Raw genomic sequence first — 16141 nt, 5'->3', positions numbered from 1 at the left:
AAGCATCTTTTCTTTTTCTCTGAAGGTTTTTGTGCATCTTGAGTGACACCTGCAACAGAGATGGATACTGAAGGCTTTGGTGAGCTTCTCCAGCAGGCAGAACAGCTTGCAGCTGAGACAGAAGGTATCTCTGAGCTGCCTCATGTAGAACGCAACCTGCAGGAGATTCAGCAGGCTGGGGAGCGCCTGCGCTCCCGCACTCTGACCCGCACTTCCCAGGAGACTGCTGATGTTAAGGCGTAAGTACAGAGTACCAGCATCGGAAACTCTGCAGAGAGCAGAAGCTGTTTATAGGGTTGACTTCTAGTGTGGGTGGGAGGACACGCCTGGGAGAAACAGAATGACTGCAGAGCTGGTTTCCCCTCCACCACCACCTTTCTCCTGCTTCCAAAACCCAATATAGTGATTGGAGGATGTATCCAAGGACCTATTGTTCTTGAATTTGGATACTAAAGCCAGAAAGTGCAGTACCTTGTTCTGGCTGCTGCTGAAGACATTTACCAGTATGCTATAGATTCTTTTTTCTCTCTCTGGAAGGACTTGGCAGCTGTGCAGTACTGCAGTGGAACAGCAGAAAGAGTTCAGCAGGGCTGAGGAGGCTAGAGATACACATAGGGCTATTCAAAGTTTGGGGTGTTTTTTGTGGGTTTTTTTTTTTGTTTTTTTATAACACAGCTGGAAGCACTGTCTGTACATGGCTAGCTGCTGACCTAAATATTGGCAATGAATCTGGGTTTAGAGTTCTGCTGTTCAATACTAATTTCATACCTGTGTAATTTCTTCCTTATAGGTCTGTGCTTCTTGGGTCTAGAGGGCTCGATATATCTCACATTTCTCAGCGTCTAGAGAGTCTAAGTGCAGTCACTACATTTGAGCCTCTTGAACCTGTTAAGGACACTGACATCCAGGTAGGGGCATTTGAGTTACACTGCCTTTGTAACTGTTGTTTTTGTGTTGTGGTTCGAAGGTCTTTGAAGGCACTTGTGAAAATAATCATGCTCTGTGTTTAATTCACTGGCTAGAGGAGGGGGTACAGGAGAGATGTGCTGCTTTCGATGGTGGAAGATGTTCGTTAGCCATCAGAAGCAGCATTTAAGTGTCGTACTGGTTCTTTAAGTTCTAAACTCTTGCTGCAGTCAAGAGGAACTAGGTATGTACTATCTGCCTTTGTTGACCTATTCGCTTTGCAAGCCTGAACTACAGCATGGATACGTCTCCCTTATAATTTTGAGATCTTTTTATGTCTGATTATAAGAACACACGTAGAACCACTTGTCAGTTTGGAGGTGTTGGAATGGGGGCATTTAAATCAAAATACAAAGGAGGTGAGTGTAGCGTTTTCTTTCAGTCTAAAATGTCACAGCCTTGTCTTGGTAGTAGACTGACTTCGCCATGTTTCTTTTGCTTTGCGACTTTGCATATGCTTTACCAATGTGATTTAATCTTGTAAATTTTCACGTAGCTCATCTCCCCAGATGCCTTAGAAATTAATACAAGCCATTTATTTTTGTATTATGATAGTTGCCTGCCCTTGTAGGATACCTTAATGATGAAGAGGTCTGTGGTATTCATTACTCAGTTAAGAGCTGGTTATGAAATTGATGTTGTGGGTTGCATTGAAGGTATCAGTCTGAATTAATTTTTAACCATTTTGAACCTTATATTGTCTCTCCTTACTGGCAGATGGCTAAGTTAAAAGAGTCAGAAGAGCTGTAAGCTCTTCTTTTTTTAGCAGAAGTAGTATGCCCTAAACTACTCAAGAAGACAATGGGGAGGGAAGAGTGTGGAAATACCCCATTTTACCTAGTGGTATGTTTTGTTTAAGCTTTTGGTGCCATCCATTTTGGAAGGGCAGGTGCTTGATCTAGTCTTGTCCTAGAGTTAGGAGCCCTGTGGTCTCCTGTCTTCAGGTAGATCTACTTAATCTGCTGTTCTTTAAGCCCCATAGCCTTTCCAGTACGCTGCGTATGTGCCCTGGGATGTACGTCAAGGGCACACTCCTCTGTTTTGGGGCTGCCTTCAGCACTCTCAGGCTGGGAATGCAGAGGAGTGACTCTGTGAGGACTGGTTACTTCGAGCAGCTAAAGGGCTTTCTGAAGATGAGATTTCTTCTTGTACCTTTGCTCCTCTTCACCTTCTGGCAATACCTAGCATGCCTGGCTATCTTCCCACCCTCCCCAGGTGGTTTTCCTCTCTCTTTCACCAAAAATTGGTGCACTCTGGAGACTTTATCTATTGCATGATGAGAGCTCTAAACCACTGGTATTGTTCACTTTGTCTTCTCTCATTTTTCCTTTGTTCCAGTTTCCGATGTTGTACTTCTAATTGGTGATATTAAACTTCCTCTTTTTTTTTTTCTTACTGCTGCTGATTCTTTGATTTCTGTGATGTTTTTCCTTTCTCCTGTAAGAGCAATCATATTGTAGATTTTGAAACCCAGAAACAATGGAGCTCTTGATTCTGTGAATCTAAGACTTGTGGCATATAAGAAAATAGATAGGGCTGTCTAATACTCACATTTTATTTTATTTTGATGGTTACCTGAGAAAGCCTTCACATTTTGCTTCTGTCTGAATTATACCTTATCCCAAGGCCTTGTCATTCAATGTGGTGATTGTGGTATATTTGGTGATCTTCTCAATGTATTTTCTCATCCCCATGACCCATGTCAATATTTGTTTTTCATTAGAATGCATTTATTTCTTCCTTCAGGAAAAGGAAGTGTTTAAGTTGACATTATGGACTAAGCTTGCTATAACTATTAAAATTATTTAAATAAGAATATTTTTTAAACAAGTAAGTGACAGGTAAGATTTCTTAGTTGGAAAAGCTTGGAGGATGTGCGAGGAGTTTTTTGCGGGTTTTTTTTTTCAGTATCTTACACCTGAAATAAAAAGATTTTCAGCTATGATTAAGCAAATTTAGTGTCTGAGACCCACTGATTTCAACTTGAGGTGATTTCTGTGGGTACTTACCTTGCATAGGCATGCTGGAAAATTTCTTAAATATTGGTCTGTTTGCATGTTTTTAAGTGTTGAAATGCCTCTGTGTCTAGCCATCATTTTTAGTCTGTCTTTTTACTGCCAAAGTTAATGATTTTTTTGGTCTCACAGACACAATTTGAAATGCAAGCATTTTGAAATACAAGCTGGGTAGTTTTGGCTTTATATAAGGCATTTTAATTGACTGAATGTTTTAATATGGTCTGTTTCTCGTAGGATTCTAGACCATCCTAAGAGCTTGACATGAAGCACATGTGTAAAATAAATAAGACATTTCTAACTTATTATTTTCAAGCTTAACAAAAATGTTTAAGGCCCTGAATAAATCATGTGCTTTTAAAAGTAACTTAATATTGTAAATATTGCTATAATTGCATTCAGTTTAGGAAAGCTTCAGATCTAACATAAAACAGTGGTTAATTGCAAATCAATATGTTTAAATGGCCAGAATGGCTAATGAGATTCAACCTTTCCTTTAGGAAAACAGCTAAAAAATGCAAATGAAAAACAGGATTAATATCAATCATTTAAATCAAAGTTCCCTTCTTGCTCTTTTGAATCATAATTAACACTGGTGATTTAATCAGTGATCACCTTAACTGGTCATGTCTGAGGCCTAATAAATGAGTCCTTTGACTAAAACTTCTTTGCAGGCCATCAGTAAATTAGCTGCAACTGTTTGCAGTGAGAAGCATGGCAGGGTGCTCCATTTTAGATGAAGAGTAATTTTAAATGTTTTATCCCTGTTTGTACTGAAGTTAATAGATGAAAGGCTTTTGATGCTGTTTTGCAGAACTTCATCCTCTGCTCTGTCTGAGGATATCTGCAGTCACATCTCAAGCTGTCTAGCTGATGTCAGTAATGGTCTTTTAGCTGCAAGTAACTTGTATGAAGTCATCAACTACAGGATCTTGTCCTTTCTGAGCAGTTTTTTTGTTAAGTTTTTGTTCTTAATTATGTAAGAGGACCTTTGTGCTATTCACTGCTGATTGTCCTCTAATTAGCCTTAGGTCTTAAATGATTTGATGCTTTAGGTGAAGATATGCTACAAAAGCTTCTTCCTATGTTCCTTTTTCTTATACCTTCTGATGATAGTTAGGATTTGTTTTCTTCCTAGCTAATTTAGTTTCATTTGGTTTCTTTAGGCTTGTGTTTATTTCTGTACTTTCCAATGTTACCATTACTCATTTTCTTTAACCAGCAAAAGCTTCTCAAATACTTAATGAACTTGATTCACAGTTTACCATCGCTGTTGTAGGCTCAGCTGTCCTTTCTCATCCCATTTTCTCCTGATGCTCAGTGCTCATACTTTAATCCTGTCTGAAACATAGTTGGTTGTAGGTTCTTTAACACTTCAGTTATTTGTGTATATGTGGTCTCCCTCCACTTCAGTTTGAGCAGGCACTGTTAACAGTTCATAAATACTTTATAGCCAGAGGCACAGATCTAATGCTTAGCCTTTGACTGTAGCAGTTATGTGAAGATTACAAATATGACTAAATCTTTATTGTATAAATTTTAAGTTTCTGCTGACTTTTGAATTTTCAAAGCTTTTACAGCATGAAAATAATCCCTAGACTTCCTGTTGTGTCCTCACACAACTCCTTTGCATCCAGTGATTTCTTTGGACAGTTTGCTTGAGCTTCTACAGCTTTCTTACCTGAAATACTTACTGTCTGTGTTCTTTCTTATGCTGCAGTCTATTCAGGCAGCCTATATGTTAGAGTCTGATCTCTCAAATGATGGCTGTCAGCACTGCAGAAGGAGAACTCCAGGAAATAGACTTTCTTATAGACTAAAACATAGCAAGAAAAAGCAGAGAGGAGCATCCTAGGGCATGAAGTCCCAAGATGCTGATGTGAGTTTCAGAAAGTGTTAAGAGAATCTAGGAATTTACCTTAATAGAAGTGTCAGCTTCGGACTATCCATACAGAGCCTCTTTTAAATGGTACTCCATCCATAGTGCTGACGAAAAAGAAGTGCACCAAATTGCAGCTCAATTAATTACCTGAATTATTTATCAGATGTAAAATGGAGAGTGCTTGAGCATGAAAGGGTTGAGAGTCTAGGAAATGCTTCCCACTAGAGCAGTAGGCGGGGAAGATTATGGAAAAGTCTAGGCTTGCCATTAAATTATAGGACTTCTTATTTTTCCTCTCTCATTTCAAAGGTGGTCTTCTTAAAATGCATGCAACACAACAAACAATTCTTGCAGGAAATCCAGTTCATAACAATTCCTACGTGAATACTTTATAAAGACCAAGTTGTCAAAAAGCCCTATTTTGGCAAAATCTGTCAAAGTTGAATATGGTAGTAAAGTGGTCCTTGATGTTCTTGATGCCATGTTTAGCACAGAAATGTGTGTTGGGTTTTCTGTTTGTTTGTGGCTTTTAAAAATCCTGGGTAAGCTGGTATCCCGCAAATGGGATCTGTGTATATAAACAGAATATTGACATTATGAAAGGTGTTTTCTTCTCTTTCAAAGGTGCAAACTTCCTCTTCCAGTGAGCACTGTCGTAGAAGACCTCTCTCAGGTCACAGTAATGGCAGCCAAAGAAGGAATTATTCCCACTATATGGCAAGGCTGCACTATTGTAACGTGAGCTAGGACCTGGCTCTTGCATGTGTGCTGTTTAGTTTATGTGTATGGATGTTGGCGAGAGGTTTGGTGTTGCTCTAGTAAAGTACTTTTGGGTGCCTGGTTATTTGTGTTATTTGGAGGATTAAGGCCTAATTTGTACCTACAAAAGTAGTTGGACTGACTACAGTATACATTATGTTTTACAGTAATATTGTGCTTTTGTGTTTTGAGCATGTCACAGTGGTTTAATACTAGATTTAGGCCCCCTTGCATACTTGTTCTGAAATGTCTAAGCCCAAAGGCATGGTGTAATTTCAAGAAATGGTGCTGCTATCAGTTTTAAGGCTTGATCCAGCTCTGTGCAGATCTGGGAAATAAATGCTGGAAATGAGCTCTCCTTGTGTACATTGTTGATCTGCTTGGAGAGTTTGAGGAGAAGCCCTGGCTCCGTTACACTGAAAGAAAATTTTGTGAATTACCTCATTTGTACAAGTTTCACCTTGCCCTTCTGGTCTAGGCAGAGATGAAATTAAGGGTTGCATACCAGGGCTTGGTTTTGATTTCTGGGTGTAGATGTTCAGAATATTGACTGAGTAGCTTTCTGGATGTCGAGATACAGAAGTAAGAGCTTTTATCTAAATGAGGGCAGAAGGTTAGACTGAAATGTGTCCAAGTAGCAACTAAGGCAGACTGAAATTAAGTAGCTGGGATGTTTTCAAGTTTTCCAGAGTACAGTAAACAGGATTGTAGCAAAAGCATCTTGACTCAAAAGCAGCCTTCAGTGTTGGTAGAATCTGGGTCCCAGGATACTTGCTCCAGCTCTGTATGTTCTGTTCATGTGTACATAGCGTATGATTCATAATTTAAACACACTGACATCAGATACCAAAAGGGTGCACTATTCAACCAGTGAGCTCTTAACTGCTATTTTACATTACCGTTTGTGATGTACTTTGTTGTATCTGCTAGAATTAAGCCAAAGCCTGTGGTAATCTTATTTGGGTGTAACTAAAATCGGAGTTTATAAATGGAAATGCTGACACAACCTAAAAGGGGCAACCTCAAGTGCTTTTCACCATCCATTGTTTGCATTAACGTAGCCTGAAAATGCATTTTTCCTTTTGCAGTTTTTGTCCTTTCCCATTTGCCAGATATTGATTTCTCCTCCCCCCCTCCCTCCTCCCAAGTCCTTCAGTTCTAGTGGGGCTTGAAATTAAGGTGGCTTTATTTTTCCTGGCACTTCCTTGGTCACCCTAATCAATGATGCCAGCACAGCTGTGGAGGCCTTTTAACCACTGCAGAGCCAGGACAGTGAGTGCAAGAGGACAGTCTTTTATCTTAGTGGGTTTTTTTTAGTGTCTGTCATTAGCTGTTGGCTTCTTTGCATTGCTGCAGTCTGAATAAAAAATATTTTTGATAATAGTTTTGAATTTTTCAAATGCTGAAGAAACCTTGTGTTCTACAAATGCCACTCTGAAAAGGTCCTCAAGTAACTTTTCTTCCTTCTGTTACTAGCACATGCTAGTATCAAACCTTGCAACCTTCTTTGCCCAGTTTGTCTCACTGAATTCATTCAGAATTTGACCCTTAATGTACACACTTAGATATGTAAATAAAGAATATAAATATTGTGGTAATTAAATGTGGCCAGAGGCAATTTTAACACAATTGGAGAAAGCAGCAATGTAGACTGAGTATTTTGACAAGCAGCAAATGCTGTTAAGGGATACAGAGACTTCCTCATCACATCTGATGTGTTTACATGGCTTCCTCCTTTTAGGTAAGATGTAACAGCTTTACATAAGCCTCTAAAGGAAATCTGCAGCCTGTCTGTGGCTCTGATGAGCGATTAGACTTGCAAGTGCTTCTGCAGCATGCAGCCTTGGTGAGGCAGATGGGTTTGATGGCCTCTCTGCCACCTACCTGACACCAGCCATCTCCCAGAGCCCATCTGAATGTACAGATCAGGCCTGTGCTGATCAAAGAATGCCCTGGGAAATGCCACTGTGTGTGTAGACTGGGCTGTGAGTGGGGTTTAAGAAAGCAGGCTTCTCTATTTCATAACCACTGTGGAGTTGCTTGGTTTGTGGTGGTGGTTTGTTGTTTGGTTTGTTTTTTTTTTTTTTAATTTGTTTTTGTTTGTTTGTTTTGGTTGCCTTTTTGGGGGGGTGTTTTGTGTTGTTTTTTTTTGGTGTGTGTGTGTTGTTTGGTTTTTTTCCCCAATAAATGAAAAAAACCCAAACTAAACACAAAACCAAACAAGCAAACAAACCTCCCCCAAAACCCAAACAAAGTATCAGACTAAAAGCCTCAAAAGCTGCTTTTGGTGTCGTGCAGGTAGGGGAAAAACACTGTATAGAGCAGGGTGGGAAGGAGCTCAAAACACTGGAAATGTATTTGGGCTTTGAGGTTTGTTTTGCTGGGTTTTTTTGCTTGTCGCTTTTTCCCTCATGTGATTACATTTAAGTGCAGTGTTCTCTGTTTTTTGTTACTGGTTTAATAGCACAATTTAGTAGTGCAGTTTTAAATTACGCTGGCGTGACTGTCCTGAAAAATACACCCATGCACCCCCCCAAAACCCCAAACCATGGCACATTTCATGTAGAATATTCCATGGTGTTTTATTAGTTGACCAGATTACAGCCACTCAGTAAATGCTGTGAGACTGAATTATTTCAGATTTCTTTTATTTGCTTGGTTGCATACTAACTGAAGTAATTAGGTGGTGATCTTCCAGTTCATCATGGCTCTGACCGTGGATTCCTAACCCTAAAGGGTTAGGAGGAACAGGGAAAGAAGAGACACGATTTGCATTTCTCTTTCATCATGGGTGAACAAGAGAGTATGAAAGGGACATTTGAAAACTTTATGCTAATGCAAGGTCATGAGATGGAAAAATTGAGAACTCTTGTTCTAGGAGCTGTGTTTATTGATCAATTTAAATTCTACTGTGTCCTGTCACATTTTACATTTCCTGTCTGCTTAATCCAGCTGTGTCCTTTGCATCTTAAATAGGTATGACTGTAGACTTTTAATGAACATCTTTGAAGTATCTATCATAACACCTTAAATCAGACCAGATTTTGAGTTAACAACACTTGACTTCATTCCCTTCCCCCCTCTTTTTTTAATACTTGTGCTGCGTGGCTCTGCTCTTTGATGAAAATTGTTTCAATTCCTAATTGAATGTTAACTCATACCCCTTTGAAGGGGCAAACAGGGTATAAAAGGCAGTTCGGACATCACATATCCAAAATGCAGCCTCTTCTGTGCTTAGCTGTAGACATTTTTACTTCTCTCAGTAGCACTGCAGGACTTTAAAACACGGTGTAGCTAAAACTGTACTGTGAGCGTCGGCTGGTAGGATGTGATTATCTGAGTCAGAATTCCACCAAGACTCCGCTTGGAGGAATGTTACTATTGCTAGAAATGCTCTAGGATCATCAGTGACTTTCAGGGTCCAAGTTGCATCTTAGCTGGAGGATGGCACTTCTGGCAATGCAGTACATCTTAATGTCACGCTCTCCCATTAATATAGTGCTTGCTGAGGTCTTGTATTGACTACTGACCTAGACAGGGTGTGCTCAGCATGTGCAAAGGAACTATTGGAAATAGTGTTTTCATGGTGCTGGAAAAATGTAGTAGAATGGGTTCATTTCTGTGGTTATATGGATTGGTGAGAAGAAACAATGCTGGGATACAAATTCTTCCAGTCTGGCAATTTGCCACCTCCCTGTATCATGCAATAGAGCAATTACTTGAGATAAAGAGATGTTTTTATTTATTTATTTGAGGTTCAAGTGTAGCTTTTGCAAAGCAGCACTTCATTTGGTTTTGTAAAATATTGGTATTTCCATCAACTTTAAAACCATTATGAAGAAATCATAGACTTTAGGGGAGAGGATTTTGGCTAGTAACAGAACAAGACCACAGTGTTTGGGCTTTTGTGTTTGTTTTTCATATTAATGTATACTTATATTTGAAGTAGTCCAGTTGTTTCCTAAGTGTGGACCATGGTATGTCCTTCTGGTGCCTTGTTGGAAATTTGAAATGGAGAGCCTGGGTTTTGAGAAGCCCTGCTTGTAGCTGTGCAGGGGCCTTGTTGCAGGGACTTCTCACAGATGGCAACAGCTTTGAGTCACAATGTTGCAGTGCATTAATGGATCTAAGATACAGGTTTGGGACTGAAAAATGAACATTCGCCTATTAAAGGCAGTGTGGCTTTTCTGTTTGTATTTCTGAAGTGGAGAAATACAGGAAAAATTCTTAACTGCAAACGGGGAAAAAAGAATTCTGATCTTCAGCAAACTTCTCTAAAGTGGGACAGAATAGCTTGGAGCTGACCTACGTGCAGAGGTGGGTTTGTTACCTTTATGCTGAGCTATTGTTTTTACAGGGGTTTTTGCTATTGTCTTTATTACTTAAGCATTGTCTTGAGCATCTTTCTCACCTGATCTCTCATGCTGCTGAGGGCTGCACAAAACAAATCACTCTTTTAACAGGGGAAGCTTGTGACTGGGGCAGGCCAGACCATCTCACTGCACTCCTGTGATCACAAATGGGATAAGTCCTGGATGCTCTCTTTACAGCCAGGCTGCTCATCAAATGGATTAGAAAAAACAGTAACTGCTGCAGCTCTCAACTCCCTCCCCTCCTTTCAAGCCCCTCTAATTTACCCAGGCATCTCAAAAGTGTTACTCGACTGATGAATTCCACTGGGGTTTATTATGAAATGATTTGCGTTTTATGTAGCAGTCTGGGAAAAGCCACAGGTAGGTTGTTGTGCGTGCCCGCCTCTCCACTGCAGTAATTAGTCAGTTTGACTCCACACCCAAAATCCTAATCCTAGGCATTATTGAGCTTTGGTTTAAAATAGTAACTGGCTGATAAGTATGTAAACTGTTTACCAGTGCTTGGGCATCAAACTGAGTATATATTGAAGTTTCTGCATGCAAAACGGCAGCCTGAAAATTTGGCATTTTGCAGAAGGAATGTTTGAGTTGTGTGTATGGATGTTTTTTAACTTTTTGAAGTCAAAATGAATTCTTATCCTTGCCAAGATACGCTCCTGAAAGAAAGTTGCAGCCTTTTCAGATGGAACTAAGGACACATGCATTTGACTTACTCATTTAGGTTTTTTTCATAACTTCTGTTCTTGCCTCCTTTCTGTTTTGTTTGGGGTTTTGTTTTGTTCTGCTTTTCCATGTCCTTTATTTATTGTCTTTCTTGCACTCTTTTTTTCCTTACTTCAGTTGTATTTATTCCCTTTCCTTTCCTACTTTGTATTCATTTATTACCTCCTGTCCACTCTTTACTCAGGTCTGTTCTTTGACATTATTTTGAGTGCTTGAGCTCTCAAATTTTACTTACTTTGATCTAAATCATTAAAGTCCTGTTCAAACAAAAAGCACTTGTGTGAAATGTCTCTTGCTGTTTTTCTGTGCACATGGAAATGACCAAAAGAAGCTTAGGGAGATGGGTTGGAAATTTTCTGTACCATTCCATTATTTGTATCTCAGCAACCATGCAGGATGCATGGTGCTTCCACCAGAAAGAATCTGCTTATGCAGCATTTTGAGCCACAGCTAACGGTTTATTTTTTAGCATAATTGGAACAGCATGCTTAATTGTTACTTGGTAAAAATGGCTTGAGAAGGTTGGAGGGAGAGACTTAGCTTTAAAATAACTTCATAGAGAATAACATAGCCTATTGAAAGCTTTTGCAACTGCAGTGCAAGTCTCTGTGGACTGTCCTTTCCAAGCACCGATTCCTGGATGATGTGATTTCTTCAGTTTTCATTGTGGGCTGGAGGTCAGAAAAGGGAGAGAGGTTTTTCTGATCTGCAGAATTTTTAAGGGAGCAAAGGCTGTCTAGTGTCACAGTGGGCGCTGCTCAAAGGCAGGTGAAGGAGGAAAGTCTGTGGTAAACACGTCAGTACTTAATTTCAATTTCAGCAGCTTTATTAAACCTTTCTGAATGGTTCAGTTGGCTATTGTAGACTTGAATCAGGTGTCATTAGCTGAAACTAAATTTGTCATAGGTGATTTATAAGATCGGACTTGGGACACATCTGTTCAATTGCCTTTATGTGCTCATGACCAGCACTGGATAATTGCAAGGAGAAACATTGCTGGAGATGTTCATGGAGAAACCTGCTTGTGTTATTGGGCTTCACCCTTTCTCTAGTGGTTAGAGATTAGCTAAAACTCTGAAGCATCAGGGGTAATAATTCTACAATTTTAGTGTTAAACACAGCTGTAGATATTGTCAGTATCGATATCCATACTCAGGTTTTAATCCCATTATGGTTTTGGCCTTGCCATCTTCCTGTGGTAGTAAGTTCCACAACTCCATTACAGTTTGTGTAAAATTTATTTCCTTTTATTGTTTTTTAGCTTGGCATCATTTAAACAGACATCCTTTCCCTGTTGTTCAGATCTGCATGACTTGGATTTCTGGATCTGCCCTTTCTAGACCACTTACTTCACAGATGTTTAAAGTACCAGCTTTTGTTTGTTTCCCTTTTTTAATGTTACCCATCTCAAAATGTTCCCACCTCACATCATGTGAGTGGGTATACATGCTTTTGCTAATTCCCCAAATTCATGCTACAATTCTTTTGAGGGTGACTGTCCAGTTTACACTGTGTTCTTGATAAAGCTACGTCATTGGTTTCTCTGATAACCAAGTTTAGTGTAGCCAAACTCAGTGTAAAGGCAGAAGCAGCAATCTGAGAAGGCATTGACTGTAATCTCAAATAAGTGGGAGTGCGCAGGTGGGGATACCATACTGTATCATGACAAATCATTATCTCTAAATGTGTTTCCAAGCCAATAGGATTCCTCAGGCCAGATTCTAATGTATGAGAAAATGCATTTCTGAAGAGAAGTGGGGAGGAAATGGAGTGAAAAAATCCTACATTTCAAATAGGTGAGCGGGAGCCTGCATGTTATCTCCACATCCTCTCAGCAGTAATTGATTTTGTCTGCTATGGTTACCATATAGTGACTCTGAAATATTGTTTCTTTCCTCTCCTGCCCCAAGGCTTGTAACAGAAAATGGCATGTTTAAATCCTTTTACTATCTGTTAAGTAGGTACAAAGATCTAAAGGCTTTAATGAATTTGAAATAAGCACTAATTCAGTAGTGCCATTCTCTTGACTAAAAGAGACCATGCCCATCTGGAGGTGCTAGTGAAAACTGAATGGTGGAAGCTGGATACAGAGACCCGTGTAATTCACTGTGGAATTACATGTTTGGACCCTGTACTTGGGGTTGGTTTGGGGTTTTTTTGTTGTGTGTTTATTTTGTTTTCTCAGAGCTAACCCTCCTATATTTATCTTCTTAGTTGCTGTCTAGCTTGATTTAATTTTTTCCAAGGTTAGAGGTGGCTTATCCAGGAAATTTGCAGCTCCTTTCAAGTAAGAAGCTTGATTACTCAACAGATACAGTGAATCAATATTGCTTCTCTTATTTTTGTTTTGCTATTTGACTTGAGATTAATGTTTTGGCTTCATATTTGCTGGTAGGACAAAGTGCATGATAGTGCTGCATGTAATTGGTTTATGTGCTGTGCTAAATGTTGTTTGTGGTTTTATGCCCTTAGATGTCTTATTCATTACTTTCTCTAATGTCCTCTTGATTGTTTTTTGTCCTCCTTTTCTGAGAAGATGACTTTGTGTGGTCTCAACAGTGTCTGGTTCTAATAAGCTCATGGTTTAGTGAATTGTGGAAATAAGCACTCAAGGTAGACACATCCCCTGGCATATTGCTGGAATTAAAGGGAGCTGACCTGTTAAGGGATTACCATCAACTAGTCATGTAAAATGCCAAGACTTGAGCTGCAAGTTGTCAGTCGGTTACACTCCTGTTAGTCACTGTAGCAGAGTTATTAACTCCTTTCCTTATTTCCTCTGGGTTACTGCTTTTTCCTTGCTTTGAATGAGCCCGTTACATTTTCTTGTCAGAGGAGTCTCTCCAGCATGTAAGGTGTGTGATGCTGTCATTTAAAAGCTTTCAGAAGGCAACTAGTGCACAGGCCTCCTGTCCCTTTGGTTTTGGTAGGTCCACCAAGTAAGCAGGGCACTCCTCTGTGAAAAAAGAATTTGGGCCTTCTGCCAAAGGCTGGGTGTTCTTGCCGACATTTAGGGGTGCTGGGTCTGGGCAGGAAACATTACTTGTGAGTCAAGGGACACCAGTGATGGCATGACTTTTGCAAAGCATCGCCCAGAAAAAGAAGGAAGTCTTGCTTTGCAGTCAGAAGCTATCCCTGTAATAAATACCCAGAGCAAAGCTTTGTGGACAAATAATGTCCTTTTGCAGCAGAATAGCAGAACAGATCTCCTTCCACCAGTAAAATGAGCATTAGGGGATTGACTCTGCAGTTTGTCTTAAGGGGCAGGATGTAGCTGTTATCCATAGATCTGTCTGCTGTTGTTTATAGGTTTATTCTGTTTGTCTCACCAGATTTCTTCCTCAAACTCTTCTGAATGTGTTGCCTCTTAAGAAATGCCTGTAACATTTTCTTTCTCTGAGATGAAATACTGATTTCCAGCCAATGTATTATATATTAGCAATGCATCCTGACAACACGCATTGCTGGAAGCCTCATATTCTGAAAGGAAGGTGGGAAGCACAAGTCAAAGACTTGTGCTGTTGCAGAGATGGCTCATGAGAACATGTTGTATGTTGGAAGCGCCCCTTTGGATCCAAAGAAGGTTCACTTTACCACCTCAGAGGAGTTTATAAATCCATTAATTTTATGCGGCCCTCTGAGGTAGATCCTTTTACCTTTAGCACCCCTGGGTGCTGTCATCTGGAGGAGAGAATGCCCTGTGGTACTGTGATACCCAAATCCAGAGTGTGTTGTCTTGCAAGCACGCAGGGTAGTTATGACCATCTCACACCAATGAAGGTGCTGTAAGCTTTTCCTCTGTTTCTTCAAAGCCTTTTATATGAATACACTGTGCACAGGATATTGTTTGCCTGCTCCTTGGCCACAGGTTACTCTGTAGTTACAAGTGTTCAACTGCTTTCTTGAAACAGTTTTTCTCTGATATTTCATATGAACCTTTCTGTGGAAACTTTGAAATGAGAGTCAGATGCTGAAGCAGAAGGATGGCCTCCATTTATGACGGAAATATTTTTCACTGGCACTCTCTCATGCTGATTAATTGACTTAAAGCAAGTTAAACAGGTAAAGGTTCATTTTTGCACTCATCTGGTGCAAGAGTTGTGATCTGGTTGTACATGGCACTGCAGAGCATGGCTAGCCAGGCATGCTGAGCCTTTACATTAGTGAGGCTGTTTTTCGACTGTCAAGGCAGTTGCTTGCTTGATCTCACCCTGTTTCTCACTGAAGTTCCAGAGTGATAAATGAGAAACTATCATGACCAGTATCATATACTTCTCTGCCTTATATAAAATGCATACAGTAGACAGTGAAATTGAATTGCTGTCACGTGTGACTCAAAAGCCTTTTTTTTTTTCTTCAAAATTTATTTTTCAGCAAGTGTTGCATTTTATTTTTTTAAGCTGAATGTGTAGTTAATGCACTTCCTTGAGAAGGTGAGGAATTCTGTTAAATGTATGAATTCATGGAGGCTTTTGTTCTTCAGGAGGGTAGGTAGGACAGCAGAGCTAAACATAACTCCTGAGTTTATTGATCTATTATACTGCATGTGGGTTTTATTTCCATCTTGAAACAACTCTTTGCTACAGTTAGAGTGCAAGATCTTTGGCCTTCCTTGGTAGTGTCAACTAGTTATCTTAAAGACAAACTTAGAGCTTCCAGAGCAAATCAGGAGTGACACTGTAACAGTGCCAGGAGTGGCAGACTCTTTCTCTGATGAAGCAGTAATGAGAGAAAGACTGATGGGTCTGAAAAGGGCCAGATTCCAAAGGCTGAGGTGCTGTCCTGTCTAGTACTATTTGTGAAAGCAGTGCAGTGAGTTAATTTAGCTTTCATTGATGGGTACAGCTTCATAGCCTAAATCTTGTTTACTCACACTGACAGTCTCACAGCTTATTCCTTGGATTTCTTTTCCAGGGTCATCATGAGTGTGAATGATTCAAGTGCAGTGCTACCCCTCAAAGTATCTTTATGCAAGCAGTGCCTTTTGATACACCAGGGTACATTCTGATGGAATAATCCCATCTGTGGGATCATCAGAGCTTTCTTTTGCCAAAGATTTAGTTGCCTTTATTTTTTATAGCAGTTTTAGTTTTGCTGAGCTAAAGAGGAGCTGTATTTTGTTACTTGGTTTTTGTGGTTGGTTTGGTTTTTGGTTTTTCTTTGGTTTTACTATTAATCTCTTGAAGGATTTGCATAGATGCAGCTAGTAGCATCTGCTGAGCAAGCTATTGCTACCAGTTGGAAAAGCAAAACTGGAGATGTCAACTGCGACAACTTTCTTTGCTCTGTATTTAGATGTGTTTACACATCTACACATTACAAAACACATTACAAAAATCAGTGGTTCTTAGACTGTGTTATTGAAATATCAGAGTTTTTATTTTCAAGAGAAATGTCAGCTGTTTTGGAGCACAGTTACATGA

General features: G+C 39.8%; 1 protein-coding gene across 2 annotated transcripts in view; it reads left to right on the top strand.

The window, feature by feature from the left end:
- The window catches only part of NUP93 (nucleoporin 93), an 81691-nt gene continuing 65550 nt past the window's right edge, over positions 1–16141 (top strand). Inside the window, exons 1-2 of one of the 2 annotated variants that reach the window (XM_061375817.1) lie at positions 1–239; positions 791–908. In XM_061375817.1, the coding sequence (XP_061231801.1) occupies positions 61–239; positions 791–908 (297 nt within the window). In that variant the 5' untranslated portion in view covers positions 1–60. The remainder of the gene's footprint in view (positions 240–790; positions 909–16141) is intronic. The other variant, XM_061375818.1, reaches the window with a different exon arrangement.

The sequence above is a fragment of the Neopsephotus bourkii genome, unplaced genomic scaffold (assembly GCF_033783945.1).
Source record: "Neopsephotus bourkii isolate Nb327-2 ecotype Australia unplaced genomic scaffold, CSIRO-AGI_Nbou_v1 NB_1678, whole genome shotgun sequence".
Classification (NCBI taxonomy): domain Eukaryota; kingdom Metazoa; phylum Chordata; class Aves; order Psittaciformes; family Psittacidae; genus Neopsephotus; species Neopsephotus bourkii.
Note: the sequence above shows the minus strand (reverse complement) of the source record. Positions and strands in the feature narration are given on the sequence as shown.